The sequence below is a fragment of the Trichomycterus rosablanca genome, chromosome 3, assembly GCF_030014385.1.
Source record: "Trichomycterus rosablanca isolate fTriRos1 chromosome 3, fTriRos1.hap1, whole genome shotgun sequence".
NCBI classification, from domain to species: Eukaryota; Metazoa; Chordata; class Actinopteri; order Siluriformes; family Trichomycteridae; genus Trichomycterus; species Trichomycterus rosablanca.
In genome coordinates this window covers 32,663,517-32,679,234 of record NC_085990.1, presented here as the reverse complement: position 1 = coordinate 32,679,234, position 15,718 = coordinate 32,663,517, and the positions used below count along the sequence as shown (strand labels likewise).

General features: G+C 40.0%; 1 protein-coding gene across 1 annotated transcript in view; it reads right to left on the bottom strand.

The window, feature by feature from the left end:
- The window catches only part of pard3aa (par-3 family cell polarity regulator alpha, a), a 537,783-nt gene that overhangs the window by 480,126 nt on the left and 41,939 nt on the right, over window positions 1-15,718 (bottom strand). The window contains exon 2 of the mRNA XM_062991183.1: window positions 9,171-9,272. Within this exon, the coding sequence (XP_062847253.1) occupies window positions 9,171-9,272 (102 nt within the window). The remainder of the gene's footprint in view (window positions 1-9,170; window positions 9,273-15,718) is intronic.

Below are 15,718 nucleotides of genomic sequence, written 5' to 3'. Positions count from 1 at the left end.
GGCTGTGTGTTGAGTTATTTTCAGAAGACAGTAAATCTACACTGCTATACAAGTTGTACACTGACTACTCTAAGTTATATCCAAGTTTTATTTCTATAGTGTTGTCCCATGAAAAGATATAATAAAATATTTGCAGAAATGTGAGGGGTGTACTCACTTTTGTGATACACTGTATATATACTGTATATACAGTGTATCACAAAAGTGAGTACACCCCTCACATTTCTGCAGATATTTAAGTATATCTTTTCATGGGACAACACTGACAAAATGACACTTTGACACAATGAAAAGTAGTCTGTGTGCAGCTTATATAACAGTGTAAATTTATTCTTCCCTCAAAATAACTCAATATACAGCCATTAATGTCAAAACCACCGGCAACAAAAGTGAGTACACCCCTTAGTGAAAGTTCCTGAAGTGTCAATATTTTGTGTGGCCACCATTATTTCCCAGAACTGCCTTAACTCTCCTGGGCATGGAGTTTACCAGAGCTTCACAGGTTGCCACTGGAATGCTTTTCCACTCCTCCATGACGACATCACGGAGCTGGCGGATATTCGAGACTTTGCGCTCCTCCACCTTCCGCTTGAGGATGCCCCAAAGATGTTCTATTGGGTTTAGGTCTGGAGACATGCTTGGCCAGTCCATCACCTTTACCCTCAGCCTCTTCAATAAAGCAGTGGTCGTCTTAGAGGCGTGTTTGGGGTCATTATCATGCTGGAACACTGCCCTGCGACCCAGTTTCCGGAGGGAGGGGATCATGCTCTGCTTCAGTATTTCACAGTACATATTGGAGTTCATGTGTCCCTCAATGAAATGTAACTCCCCAACACCTGCTGCACTCATGCAGCCCCAGACCATGGCATTCCCACCACCATGCTTGACTGTAGGCATGACACACTTATCTTTGTACACCTCACCTGATTGCCGCCACACATGCTTGAGACCGTCTGAACCAAACAAATTGATCTTGGTCTCATCAGACCATAGGACATGGTTCCAGTAATCCATGTCCTTTGTTGACATGTCTTCAGCAAACTGTTTGCGGGCTTTCTTGTGTAGAGACTTCAGAAGAGGCTTCCTTCTGGGGTGACAGCCATGCAGACCAATTTGATGTAGTGTGCGGCGTATGGTCTGAGCACTGACAGGCTGACCCCCCACCTTTTCAATCTCTGCAGCAATGCTGACAGCACTCCTGCGCCTATCTTTCAAAGACAGCAGTTGGATGTGACGCTGAGCACGTGCACTCAGCTTCTTTGGACGACCAACGCGAGGTCTGTTCTGAGTGGACCCTGCTCTTTTAAAACGCTGGATGATCTTGGCCACTGTGCTGCAGCTCAGTTTCAGGGTGTTGGCAATCTTCTTGTAGCCTTGGCCATCTTCATGTAGCGCAACAATTCGTCTTTTAAGATCCTCAGAGAGTTCTTTGCCATGAGGTGCCATGTTGGAACTTTTAGTGACCAGTATGAGAGAGTGTGAGAGCTGTACTACTAAATTGAACACACCTGCTCCCTATGCACACCTGAGACCTAGTAACACTAACAAATCACATGACATTTTGGAGGGAAAATGACAAGCAGTGCTCAATTTGGACATTTAGGGGTGTAGTCTCTTAGGGGTGTACTCACTTTTGTTGCCGGTGGTTTAGACATTAATGGCTGTATATTGAGTTATTTTGAGGGAAGAATAAATTTACACTGTTATATAAGCTGCACACAGACTACTTTTCATTGTGTCAAAGTGTCATTTTGTCAGTGTTGTCCCATGAAAAGATATACTTAAATATCTGCAGAAATGTGAGGGGTGTACTCACTTTTGTGATACACTGTATATATATAAGAGAATATTTTAAAATGAGCGAGATGTATATTTATGTATATGCTTGAAGGAGAGAAAATAAAAATGAAACAAAACATAAAGATTGATGGATGGAGTCCTGCCTTACAGCTGTTGCACTCATTTCAACATGTAAGCCCATAAATAATGTAGCACGGCTCTAATCACCAGTCATAAAAGCGAGGTTAGTCAGAAGGGTCAGTCTATTGCTTATTCCATATACCTGCAGATCTGAGGATTAAAGTGCTGCTAAATCCTCTTGTTCATGCCAGCATAAACCAAATTCTATTCTAGTTGCACTTCTGTGCATAATGTTATCAAAATTATCTGTACTATGAGAACACTTCACATCAGGTTCTTAACAAAAGCTCATTAGATGCAAAAAGTGCAGATCTGATCCCACACAAACGTACAACTAAGATGCACAAACGCCTAATGAAAAAGCATGTCCGATGCTTAGAGTTAAAAACTTACATTTATTCTACTTAACAGACACTTTTACCAACTTGCTATTGTATCTACAGTGCAAGCAATTGAAAGTTAAGGGCCTTGCTCAACTTCACAGTAATGGTGCTTGAACCAGCAACTTTCTGTAGTACCTTAAACACTATGCATTGGTAGCCTAGCAGAAGCAAAGGAGTGTGGCAATCAGTGGCAAATACACCAATGGATTTAAAACAATGCTGCTTTATTGCATAATGTGTTATAATGTGAATAATAGTTTGGTTTGTAATAATTGGATTGTGGCCAACATGAGTAAGCAGTCTGATAACTTAGTGATGTCTCTCACTAAAGCAGGGGTGGGCAAACTTTTCGGGTCAAGGGCCACACTTGGTTTTAAAAATTGACAAACGGGCCAGTTGGGTGCGGGGGTGGAGGTTTGGAACTAATATAAATTCCCATTCAAACCTTTATTGTCGTGATTAAAGGATGAATTTTTGTTAGATGAATAGTTTGCCCACCACTGCACTCAAGTATTGCTGGCTGTTTGGATTAAGGTGTCTCAAATACTTTTGAGGTTTGGCCAAATATTTGTGTGAGAACTCAATGGGATAAAATGGGTGAACATGGTCTCATATAAAAAATTGTTCAACACATATCAAAACACATCTGATGCCATGAAGGCGAGTGTGATAAGTGTTTGTTTTATTTCAGTTTTGCATATTTAATTCAAAACATCCTGGGTTTAATATGTAATACTTTAAGGAACATAAAAATGTGTTCCGGTTTTATGTATGAATAGTCTTTTCTACATATACACCGATCAGCCATAACATTAAAACCACCTCCTTGTTTCTACACTCATTGTCCATTTTATCAGCTCCACTTACCATATAGAAGCACTTTGTAGTTCTACAATTACTGCCTGTAGTCCATCTGTTTTTCTGCATTCTTTGTTAGCCCCCCTTCATGCTGTTCTTCAATGGTCAGGACTCTCACAGGACCACCACAGTGCGGGTATTATTTGGGTGGTATGGCTGGATCAGTGTACATTGATTGTTTGAATGACACATTCTGTTAGTATTACAGTGCATAAATTGTATAAAAGTAAGTAAATATTTCTAACGTTATAGTTATTTTTTAATGTATTACATAGTGTGTTTAAAAAATGGCCATCTGAATTATTTATTCATTCATTCACTGTCTGTTTTACCACCGCTGTATCGTATTCAGGGTCCCAGTGTATTCAGTAGGAAATACCCTGGACAGGTCACCAGTTCATCACAGGGCAAACACACACACACATTCACACACACACACACCTAACGGCAATTTTGTATCTCTGATCCACCTAATGTCTGTGGGCTGTGGGAGGAAACCGGAGCTCCTGCAGGAAACCCACACGGACACAAGGAAAACATTCAAACACAAAGGACCTGGACAGCGTCACCTGGAATAATAATAATAATAATAATAATAAACCAACGTACTAAATAATAAAACGGATTAAATAATTATCAAAGTAATCATTAGTTGATGCCCTACATACAACTTTAATTAGAGATGATTAATGAACAACCAATAAACCGATAAACAAAAAAGAAGTAATTCTATGATTAATGCTCTGGGTTTAAAAGGTCTGTTTGATGCATTTCCACTAGCTGGTGAAATGTAAATGCATGTAAGCACACGCACAGCGTTTTATGACTTCATAAATTCCCTACAATTGTAAGCAGCAACACACTCGATGGAAAAAAAATTTCTCTTACCTCATGTGTAATTATAATACCTGATGACATATTTGTGTCTATTTGTATATTAATGATCAGTTATTTGATTTTGTCTGTCTAGATACATCCACAAAATAAATAAACAACAACATAGTTTAGTAAAATTGTACTTGGTTGTCTTCATTTTGTGCCAAATTTGTTTATATGATGGCTTTTAAAAATGTTTGCTGTACAGCACTGAAACTGTATCACTGTTAGGCGTATGTAGAAAACACTAGAGACGAGGACACTAAATTACAATGTCCTGACAAGTGGAAACAAAATGTCAGTGTTGGCATCCAAGGCTGGTACACAGACTGACAGATCTGACGCACAACACCTGGAAAAACATGCATGATGAGTGTCTGGAGTCCTGGATGACATGGACACGAGATTTTAGTGACCATAAGCATACAGTTCCTAAAGTAAGTAACTCGGACAGCAGTGTTTAACATAACAGCACTACAAAACTCTGGGTAAGAGCTTCGTGCCTTACAGCTTTAAGAAGAAATATTTAGAGACAATCTGTTGCTGAAAATTAGAAGAATTGTATTACTCAGACATCAGACCTCTCAAAGTTATTGATAAAGACAAAATATTCAGGCACAAAATTTAAAGTGAAGATTACATTAAAACGTTGTTATTAGTTCTGCAAATAAAATAATACACCGAGCAGCCATAAGATTAAAACCACCTCCTTGTTTACACTCACTGTCCATTTTATCAGCTCCACTTACCATATAAGAGCACTTTGTAGTTCTACAATTACTGACTGTAGTCCATCTGTTTCTCTGCATGCTTTGTTAGCCCCCTTTCATGCAGTTCTATAATGGTTAGGACTCTCACAGGACCACTACAGAGCAGGTATTATTTGGGTGGTGGATGATTCTCAGCACTGCAGTGACACTGACATGGTGGTAGTGTGTTAGTGTGTGTTGTGCTGGTATGAGTGGATCAGACAAAGCAGCGCTGTTGGAGTTTTTAAATACCGTGTCCACTCACTGTCCACTCTATTAGACACTCCTACCTAGTTGGTCCACCGTGTAGATGTTAAGTCAGAGACGATGGCTCATCTATTGCTGCTGTTTGAGTTGGTCATCGTCTAGATCTTCATCAGTGGTCACAGGGCGCTGCCTACGGGGCGCTGTTGGCTGGATATATGTTTTTGGTTTGGTGAACTCTTCTCAGTCCAGCAGTGACAGTGAGGTGTTTACAAACTCCTTCCGCACCATGTCAGTGTCACTGCAGTGCTGAGAATGATCCACCACAGAAATAATACCTACTCTGTAGTGGTCCTGGGAGAGTCCTGACCATTGAAGAACAGCATGAAAGGGGGCTAACCAAGCATGCAGAGAAACAGATGGACTACAATCAGTAAATGTAGAACTACAAAGTGCTCCTAATGGTAAGTGGAGCTGATAAAATGGACAATGTGTGTACAAACAAGGAGGTGGTTTTAATGTTATGGCTGATCGCTGTATATTCTCAATATGACAAGTAAATGACATGATGAAGTTGGAGGACCTTAAAACAAATCCTAACACTTTGGGAACAACTTGCTCTGGTCAAATTAACAAAACTAAAATTCCTTGGCATTAATTCAACTCATCATTAAGCATCATGGAGTGATTGTGAACAGCCAATCCATGTCAATGCACTCTCAGCGCTGGTCCCAAGCCCAAATAAAATAAGAACATTTGCATTAAGAAGTGTATCCGGCATTAACTGTGCCAAGACAGACAAGAATAATTCAGTAATACAGGAGCAGTCGAAAGAAAAAAAAATTAAATCAGTATAACCAAGCAGAGTACAGAGTATTACTGGAGGGTATAATAACTAATTGTTTTCGGTATAAACAGCTTGTAGAATTTAGCAGTTAAATAGGGTAGCATGATATTTAAATGATGTGTGAACTAAGAAATAAGAGAGCAGAGTGTTAAAAGGAATGTGAGGACTGAAGACAGTGAACAGATGATGTGTCGGGAGTGTGAAGTGGGTGATACACACAGGAATCCCACAGCAGTGATGCAGATGTGCAAGTGTGCAAATTGAAGCAGGAGTTACCGTGGCAGCCCACGAATAAAAGACTCTGCATACAGGCCACACATGAAATATATGCTATAAAAATAGATTGTTCAAATGCAAAGGTTCATCTGTTACCTGGTCGGTCATTTATGGCAGAGCAACTTCTACTTAACATTAAGACCAAAATATAAAATAGTTGATTATGAAATGATTTAATATTGTATTTCTAGATATTTAAATCATCACAATTTAAAATGTTTTAATTATATTTTGGCAGAACTAATGACGAATGATATAGAACGACCTAAAAGTCACAAACGCCGATCTGATGTTCTGTTGTCATATACAGTACATATCAGATTTCTGTTCTAATAAACTCCAAAGCTAATGGATTTTCATATTGATGTCATATGGCTGTGAGCCACACCATTCTCATACAACGTGCTAAGAAAAAAGACTTGTCCTCACAAGCTCTGCAATGCAAGCCTAGGATTTGTTCATCCACTTAACTCAACTATTTCAGTTTTAGACAGCAGCAGAAGCATGCTCAGTAAAACCCTGCTCCACTATGCAATAGTTTATGTTCCAAAATGCATAACAAACATCACAAGTCCTGAAGTTTGGCAGCATTGCCACCCTCATGAATTTAACATGACTGCAGTTATGATACAGTAATCTCAGGCAGATGAGGCTTTTAAGTCAGTAAATGGTCTATTCTGGCAGGCTAGTTACCTTTTTAGTGCTTATGAAATATAAATGGGAACGAGAATAAACTGAATGGCACCCCATAGGTACAAAACATCAAGCTAAAAAATTCACCAAATAATATAGTGATGTAATATAGTAATATGTTGCATATGATGCAGTGCCATCCAGCCTACACATGGCCAAAAGCAGGCACCCTGGTTTTTATTACTGCATTTTGGAGGTTTAGTGTCGCCCATTGCTCACAGAAGGGTTCTGTCAAATTCTGAGTGCATTTACAAGTATAAAATTATTGGTAATTGTTTGTTGTTGGAAATAACTTGAGCAGCTGCCTTAGATGCACTAAAAACATCACATAATAAATCCACATTTAACAGTAAATCAGTCATCACGTCTATATTCACTTTGTAACCTGCAGGTACACCCGCAGAGAATATTGAATAATTTGCCATGTTCTAATTAAACAAAATTACTTTACTGAGAGATATTTTAATACATCATAAAAAGACTGACAACCAAGCCAACCATTAATGTGATATCAATTATAATGTAATATCAAGTGTGTAAAATTAAGCTTGGCAACGTCAATTAAAAAAAACACCTTTCATAAAGGTCTTTGCCCTGCTCAACTAAGAGTGCTGCTAAGGTGTGTGTGTGTGTGTACTAGGTTTTTTCTGGTAACTGACAATAAAGAACCTCCAATTTATGTAAATGTTAACTCAAGCATATATAGTGCTAGCCTATTAGCTCAGTTACTAATTAGTTGTAAACTAGAAAACAATAACAAAACACTTATTAGCTCAGTGATGGAATGCATTAGCAGTACAGTTAATAATGACAATAGAGTAGACACACACACACACACACACACACACACACACACACACACAGAGAGAGAGAGAGAGAGAGAGAGAGAGGAAACTCACTACAACAGAGCTGTGGCTCACCAGTGAAGTGGTGATTCAGCTGTAATGGCATGCTAAAATCATTCTGGTGGTTTCACTGCTATTCCAACCGATGTGAGAAACATTGTACATGTTTAGCACACTGCCAGGGTATTAAACGCTCTATAAGAAACTAATTAGCTCTATAACACATTTGGATGGGACAATTATATAAGAGGGAATTGGGTCGTTTCAGCTTTAACAGCTGCTTCTCCTTTGTCTGTCTGTCTAAAACGACCAAGACGATATTTTTTGCTTACTCCTTTACTAAAAATTTTTAAGTGACTCAGGAATGGTCTGATATTTCAGTTAATTTCAAAATTCTGTGTTTTTGTAGTCCAGACCTTGCACTTGCAGAGAAATCAAGTGGAAAAGAAAAGTGTGATCTAATTAAGAAAGTGCCTAGAATAACAGAAACAGCTTCAAGTGAATCATAATTTAAATGTTGCCTGCTGAACGCCGCTCAGGTGGCGCAGCGGTAAAAAGAAACGCGCTGCAACCAGGGCTGGATTCTGAGAACGTGGTATCGAATCCAGCCTTGCTTTACCGGTTCGAAGCTGAGTGGCTATATGAGCAACGATTGGCCGGTTGCTCATGTGGGGGGTGGGACAAAGAACCGGATGTGGGTTTCTCACTGTCAGAATGCGATTGCGTTTTCTGCCGGCTGATTGGAGGCGCTTACACAGAGATGGGAGAGGGTGCCCTTAGGGTGTGTCTCTCCGCATGCAACGCTAGGTGGCGCCAAACTCGTCAATGTGTGGGTGGCAAAGATGCATCTGGCTGCTGCTCGTGTTTCGGAGGGGATACGGGTTAGCTTCAATCACCTCCGTCAGGGCAGGGTTTGGCATAGACAGAGAGGAAGCACGATGCTAATTGAACAATTGGATGCGCTAAAAGAGCCGTGGTAAAGGAAGAGGACTAGTAATCCAACGGTCCCTGGTTTAAGCGCCACAACTATACCAGGTTACCACTGTTGTGCCCTGTTGGAAAAAAGCATCTGCTAAATACCAGAAATGCATCGCAAATGTGGTCACCCCATGACAAACATGTCTCGGTGCTTAAGCAGGGATGTTTCCCTTACACAAACTCAACAAAAGAGAAACTCAGAGTAACCATCACACTAGAGGCCACATCCAGGCTTCTTCTAAACAAAGTAAAATGATGACATCACCAGCTTTCAACAACCAAGTAACAATCCAGGAAACACAGAAGAGCTATTCATTTTGCACCGTTTGCCCTTCTTTTACAGCACACTGATCTGAGGGGATGCGTGGTGATCATTTCATTAGAAATGCAAATTGCAAGTCGTCAGGAACTGTGTGAGCGTCTATGAACACCAGAACTGGTAAGGACACAAATTTGCATAGAAAATAATATTCTGAGATCATGTGATTAGCTTCGATCTGCAGGGCATCATCAAAGAGGGTGTGTTTGCATACAGACTCACCCTGTCTTTGTCATCAGCAATGTCACACAACACATCATCCAAGTCTAGAATGCCTCCATCGCTGTGCTCCAACCGGTGAACCTGGATCCAGTAGCCTGGGTCCTAAAGAGACGCCGAAGAGAAAAAAGTGAACAGATTAGTAAGTGGAAAACATAAGCAAGCCAATAAAGCCTGATCAATTCCTTGTTTACCATCAGCCAACAAATGCATTTAGCTAACAACTTTAGTTCTTGTCAAAGCTCTGCACGGCTTTATGTGCAACTGCATGACTTTGTTGAAATCATTTAATTTCATTGACCGCTTTACCCTGGCCGAGTTTGCATTGGGAGCAAACACCAGGGGCAAAGCAGAAATACCCTGGACAGGGTGCCAATTCATCGCAGGGCTTGGACTGTTGAAATTCCAACCTGGATCTCAGCAATGATGGGCTAGCAAAATAGACCACTGTGCCACCAAACGCCTACTCTATTTAAATGATGTTCAAAATGCAAGTCCCAGTTTTACTTTTACTACTTTTGAACAACCCTATCTGGTCTTATTAAAGACCATGTGGTGCATTTATGATCGAAATGTTAGACTACAGGGCAGACTAGAAGGCAGCAGAGGTAGCAGAGCAGAGATTCGAACCCGGGAGCTCAGAATCTCAACACTGGTGTGCTAGGGCAGTGGTCCCCAACCACCGGGCCACGGATCAGTATTAGTTCGTGGGTCATTTATTACTGGGCAGCACATAAAGAATAAATAATTAGAGATCACTACAAAAGCAATGAAAACACAGCTTTCATTTCCAACATCCTATCTTTGTGAAGCGGGATTTTCTGCAGTGACGGCAACCAAAACAAAGTTACAGAGTAGACTGGACATAATGAACACACTTCGAACGTTATTGTCTCCTATCACACCTAGGTGGGAGCGTACTGTTGCAGCAAAAAAAGCTCACTGATAGATCATAATTAGTGAGTAGTATTGTTATGCACTTTGTCTTTTTTATTCTGCTCGTTGAATAATTTTAATTTAAATCTTCCTGCCCCATGAGTCAGTGAAATTATATCTTATGTGAAAACAGTCCGTTGTGCAACAAAGGTTGGGGACCGCTGTGCATGCTTTAAATTTAAGTTTCTATTTTAAAGATTATTTAACTGTTATGTTAAAACAACTGTTATAAGATGACAATATTGTCTTCTTTATAACTGTTCACAGGTACTTTAAGTAGCAATTGAAAAAAACTCAGGAGAATAATTGGCATGAACAGAAGCCTTTATGGACAGCTGCCACAGAAAAACATTTGCAATTTGATGCTACTGATGAAACAAATGTAGCTTTTTGGTATCAGGTTAAACTGGCCAGCATGATGAGGTATATGGGTAATTCTTCAACCATAAACAGCCCTTGCAAGTTCTCTGGAGTGCAATGTCGACGAGTTCACCCGAGTTTGCCAGAGTATCTGGAAGAGATTTCTGGCCACAAACCCACAATGTGAATCTGCAAAAATGGGAACAAATTCAGCACAGAACTACACGAGTTACTGACCATAGTCTTTCTCATTAAGAAGTAAATCTGTTCAAACCCACAAATTAAAGTTCAAACAACTTTATAATTCATCCTTAAAAAATTCTAATAGGAACTGAAATTTTGGTGTGGAGATGATGACATATTAAGTGACAACTAAAACAATGCCGTCCTTGTCAGTTCGTGGATTAACCAGTTACTCTTGAAGAAAAAAGAAGAAGAAGAAAAAGGAAAAAAGAAGTCTGTCTTGCTCTAGTTCTTGCACTTCCCTGATAATTGTTTAAATCAATACAGAATTTTTTTTTTATAAATATCATTCATTGCATTAGAAAAATGGAAGAAAAAAAACTGTTTATTAATAAAATATATAAACGTATAAACTTAAGTGGCTCAAGTCCAAAGGTGTTCATACTTTTATTCATTTCTTTTAACTGATAATGACAAGCCTATATATTCCAATCAACATATAAAACATCACTAAGGTTTGTATCAACACAATACAGGAAACGTATCATAACATTGTTTTGAAAGAACTTGTTATTTAACACCTAAGCCTTTTCAAATTAACCATGCAGAAAAACATGAACATCATGGTAATGATTTAACACTTACTCCTGTCTCTCCTGTAAGATACCTTGCAATACCCAGCATTAACAACTTGATAGCTCACCTTTCTAGCTATTTTTAGCCTTGTTGACTATAGTGTCTATTAAAGTCAGAGATTCCATACATCAGTGGTTCTCAAACTTTTTAGACACAGTACCACCCATTATCAAACCAAAACTTCCAAGTACCACCTACGTTTCTCATCACAGAACCACATATGGCACACATTAATTAGGTGTGTGTGTGTGTGTATACTGTATATATTAGTGATGGGAATTATGGCTTCTTGAAGGGAGCCGCACCTTTTGGCTCGGTTCCTTTTAAAGAGTCAATCAAAAAAATGGCTCTTCGTTCTTCGGGAGACGCTACTGGGTAAACTATAAGACCCCGATATTAATATCAAATTTTGCTACTTTGCCTTAAATGTATTCCTAATTCAAACAACACTTAAATGAAAAATTTTTTTATTTTAAAAGTAAAAAAACTACAGAGAAGAGACAGACTGTGGTTGCATTGCATTAAGTTTAAATCCTTTCTTGTATTTAAAACAATTAAACAAGTTTATAGTTTATTTCTCAATTATTTGTCATTATACTACTAGCACGCTCTCTCTCTGTGTGTGTGTGTGTGTGTGTGTGTGTGTGTGTGTGTGTGTGTGTGTGTGTGTGTGTGTGTGTGTGTCTCGCTCGCTCTCCGCGACACTGAAAGTGTTTCGGATTTGAATTTCGACAATAAACAGCTCTTATTACGATTAATTAATGGAATTAATGGAAGCTGAATGGGTGGATTACAGCCGATAAGAACTGCGCAGAAATAAAAGACTCGGTTCCTTTCGTTCATTTCAAAGATCCGTTCAATAGAATCGGATCGTTCGCGAATGACTCATCACTAGTATCTATGCAGTTAGCATTTCAGTGAGTGCGCCTGTTTAGCGGAGCAGCCTTGTGATGTCAGGAACGAGATCAGTGAGATTCAAACGCAGATCTGCTCTGATAAAAGCGAGAGATCTACTGATAACTTTACTGATAACGTTTCGGAAATTCCGAGATGGAAACCGCGAACGTGAAGTATAGATGTAATGAAGTACGGTGGCTGCGTAGCCCCGAATATTTTTAAAAACACATTAGTTTTAATACAATTTGTTTTCATTAAACTGATTTTATTAAAACTGAATTATAAGAACTTGAAACAGATTTTATTAGTAATTTACACAATTAGTTTCATATGATTTTTTTTATTTATAATTATTAAATGATTTATTTTTTCGGTGCATGTAATTACTTTTCCGAGATTATCTGGCGTACCACCTCGTGCTGCTTCACGTACCACCAGTGGTACGCGTACCACAGTTTGAGAACCACTGCCATACATGAACAGTTTGACAAGAAGCTGTTAAAAATTTTAATAATTCATTATAGTTCTGGCCCTCCCTAAATCATGGCCATGAAAATCACATCACGGACCGTAAATGAGCCTTTTCCCTTTGCAGCATTTTTCCCACACTTGCCTAAAACTTACTGAATAAAAAAATACTGAATATATAACCCTTCCGTTATGCATGCCAAACAGAAGGGGAGAATCAAAGATTAATCTATTAGTATTAGTGTCATGTCAGCTCAGTGTTACGTTTTCAGTATATGCACAACATAATTGTACATTCTAGAGCCATTCATTCTCTATGCATTGTTAAACTGCTAAAAGTTACCCTGTTCTTTGGTCTCACACCCCTGCATTTGTGAATTAAAATCCTGTTGAACAAGTTTCAGGTGTTAGCTGTGCAACCTAGAGAAAAGAAGCAGACAATGCAACGTGTAAAAAGCTGTATTTATTTTGCTAACCTGTTCTCTCTGCCAGATCTTCATATGAGCTTACTTCCAAAAAAAATACATTGAGATCAAAGCTATTAATGAGCGCTGGATCTCTGACGCATTCATCGGGTGTTCTTGTCAGGGCATGACTTTAGACTTTATACTTTATAAACGATACTGGAACAACAGTCTAGTTATGTCTAGTTTACCCAGACTGGGTTTACAGACAGATACATACAGGAAGGACATGGGGTTTGCTAAGAAGCAGGCATGTTTTGTTCTATACAGGCTTCGCTGGGACCCACAGTCCCTTGAGGTGAGCAGGCATGCTGAGACTGGCCTGCAGCTTATTAAGAGTCTGAGACAGGCCTGTTCGTATTTCTAGCTCAGTTCACACCAGATAGGTAAAACTAATAGATGTGTATTTCTACATTCATGGGTTCTGTTCACTAAATAAATTCAGTGTACTGATGTACTAGCAAGAACGTTAAATAATAAGGTAAGAAGTTGCACTAGATGTGGCAAATCAATGGAAACTGGTGCTTTCTCTAAGGCACATTTTTAGGAGCAGCTCCACCACAAGCTCATGAAATTGTTGGGCCCCTAAGCAAGGCCCTTAACTGTGAGTCACTTTAAATTGTAAGTTGTAAGTTGAACTTTGGATCATTACATCCTGATAAATGGCTCACATTACATTTCCAGTTCCGGTTGAGAGAATGCTGGTGTGTGTTCTACAACCGCTACATTGGATTTTTGGTTTTGTTGTTGTTGATTTTTCCTTTCCATTACTGTCATTTTTAAGTCTTTCTTTGTTGTTAAATACTTATGTCACGCCGCTCAGGTGGCGCAGCGGTAAAAAGACACGCGCTGCAACCAGGGCTGGATTTCGAAGGAGCGTCGTTTCGAATCCAGCTCTGCCTTTACGGTCGAGGCTGGGCGGCTATGGACAACGATTGGCCTGTTGTCCGGGTGGGGGGCGGTACTTGAGACCGTAGGGGATGCTCTCTCAGGAACGGGGCGGTTGCGCCCTCTGCTGGCTGGTTGGTGACGCCTGTATGGAGACGGGAGGGGGTGTGGGGAGTGTGTGATCCTCCGTGCACAGTACTCTGCCACGCTACACTCGTCAAGTGTGGGTGATAAGAAGGTCGATTGGCTGTGCACGTTTTGGAGGAGGCGTGGAACGGCCTCGTCAGCCCCAATCAGGAGCAGGAATCCGCACTAATGAGAGGATGAGAGGATGATTTTTTTAATTTAAATTAAAAAAAAAAAACTTGTCACTGATTACACCAGTTGGTTCGCTGCGAATTCTGGATTTACCTCCTCTCCACTTTCTACACTTGTTGTGCAATGTCTGAATTTTTGGACTTTGTCTGGCACTATTTGAACTTGTAACTCGATGCCCCCTAAACTCGAAATCTTTGAAACTCGACGCCCTTTGTCGAGAAATTTGTACCCTTAAACTCAACATTTCCCTTAAACCTGACGAGTGTGCGACTGTCGCTCTGTTCAGCAGTTGGCTTGAGCGGTGCAGTAAAACATCACAAGTCCTTGATACCTTGTTCCACTCCGCACAGCCACTAGCCACATTCAGGTAAGCCTCTACTTCCCCGATGTGTAGCTGTGTTCCTAGGTTTTCACTTGGGTTTGTTTATTAGGATTAGCGTCATGTTTTACACTTTTGGCCACATTCATGACAGAAACGGCAGTCACTCATCACACAAGGTTCATCACTTCACAAGGTTAAATCGAACACAGTCTTGGACAATTTAGTGTCTCCAATTCACCTCACTTGCATGTCTTTGGACTGTGGGAGGAAACTGGAGCACCCGGAGGAAACCCACGCGAACACGGGGAGAACACGCAAACTCCACACAGAAAGGACCCGGACCGCCCAACCCTTTTGTTAGGGGTACGTAATGCTTACTGCTTTCTCTTGTTGAATGCTGATGTCAGCGGTTTCAAGGTTAGCTGGCTAACATGTTATTCTTGAAAGGTGCTGGGCATTCCTTGGGGCTGGAAGAATTGGGAGAACTGGCCAGCCTAATGTTTCTCCTACCTCGTGACCACCTGCTACACTTCTGCTGAACCTTTGCACATGATCTGTATCTCCCAGCTTCTTTCTAATGTTTACAATTTCTGCGCTGTACTGGGCACAGCATGCTCTAGGCTTTGTACACCGCAGCTCTCGCTGCAAACAGAACCTAGAAATCTCGTATTCTGTACATCTAGCACATGTAAGGACTGTGTACTGTTTGTCATGGCAGGTTGGGATTCTAATAATTTTAGTTACAGCTCTTATTTTATGACTGAACTATTAAAACACAGATTTGTGCAAAATGTTTTTGCACATGTATGATTTCTTACATGACTTGATTCTCAACTGTTAGTGTCGAATTCGAGAAATTCTTTCCCACTTTGGCACACCACAGAGCCAAAGAATTCCTAACAAAATTCCTGTTTGCTGCTACAACACATGATTGCAACACACAGCTCAGTATCATGACAACATTCAGGTTGACCCCCCAACCCTTATCCACCAGTGGGACTCCTCCCAAATTGTGTGTGTTATTTAAACACAAACTCTCTATTAACTTTTGTTAAGCCTTAAGAAATGCAAGGAAACTA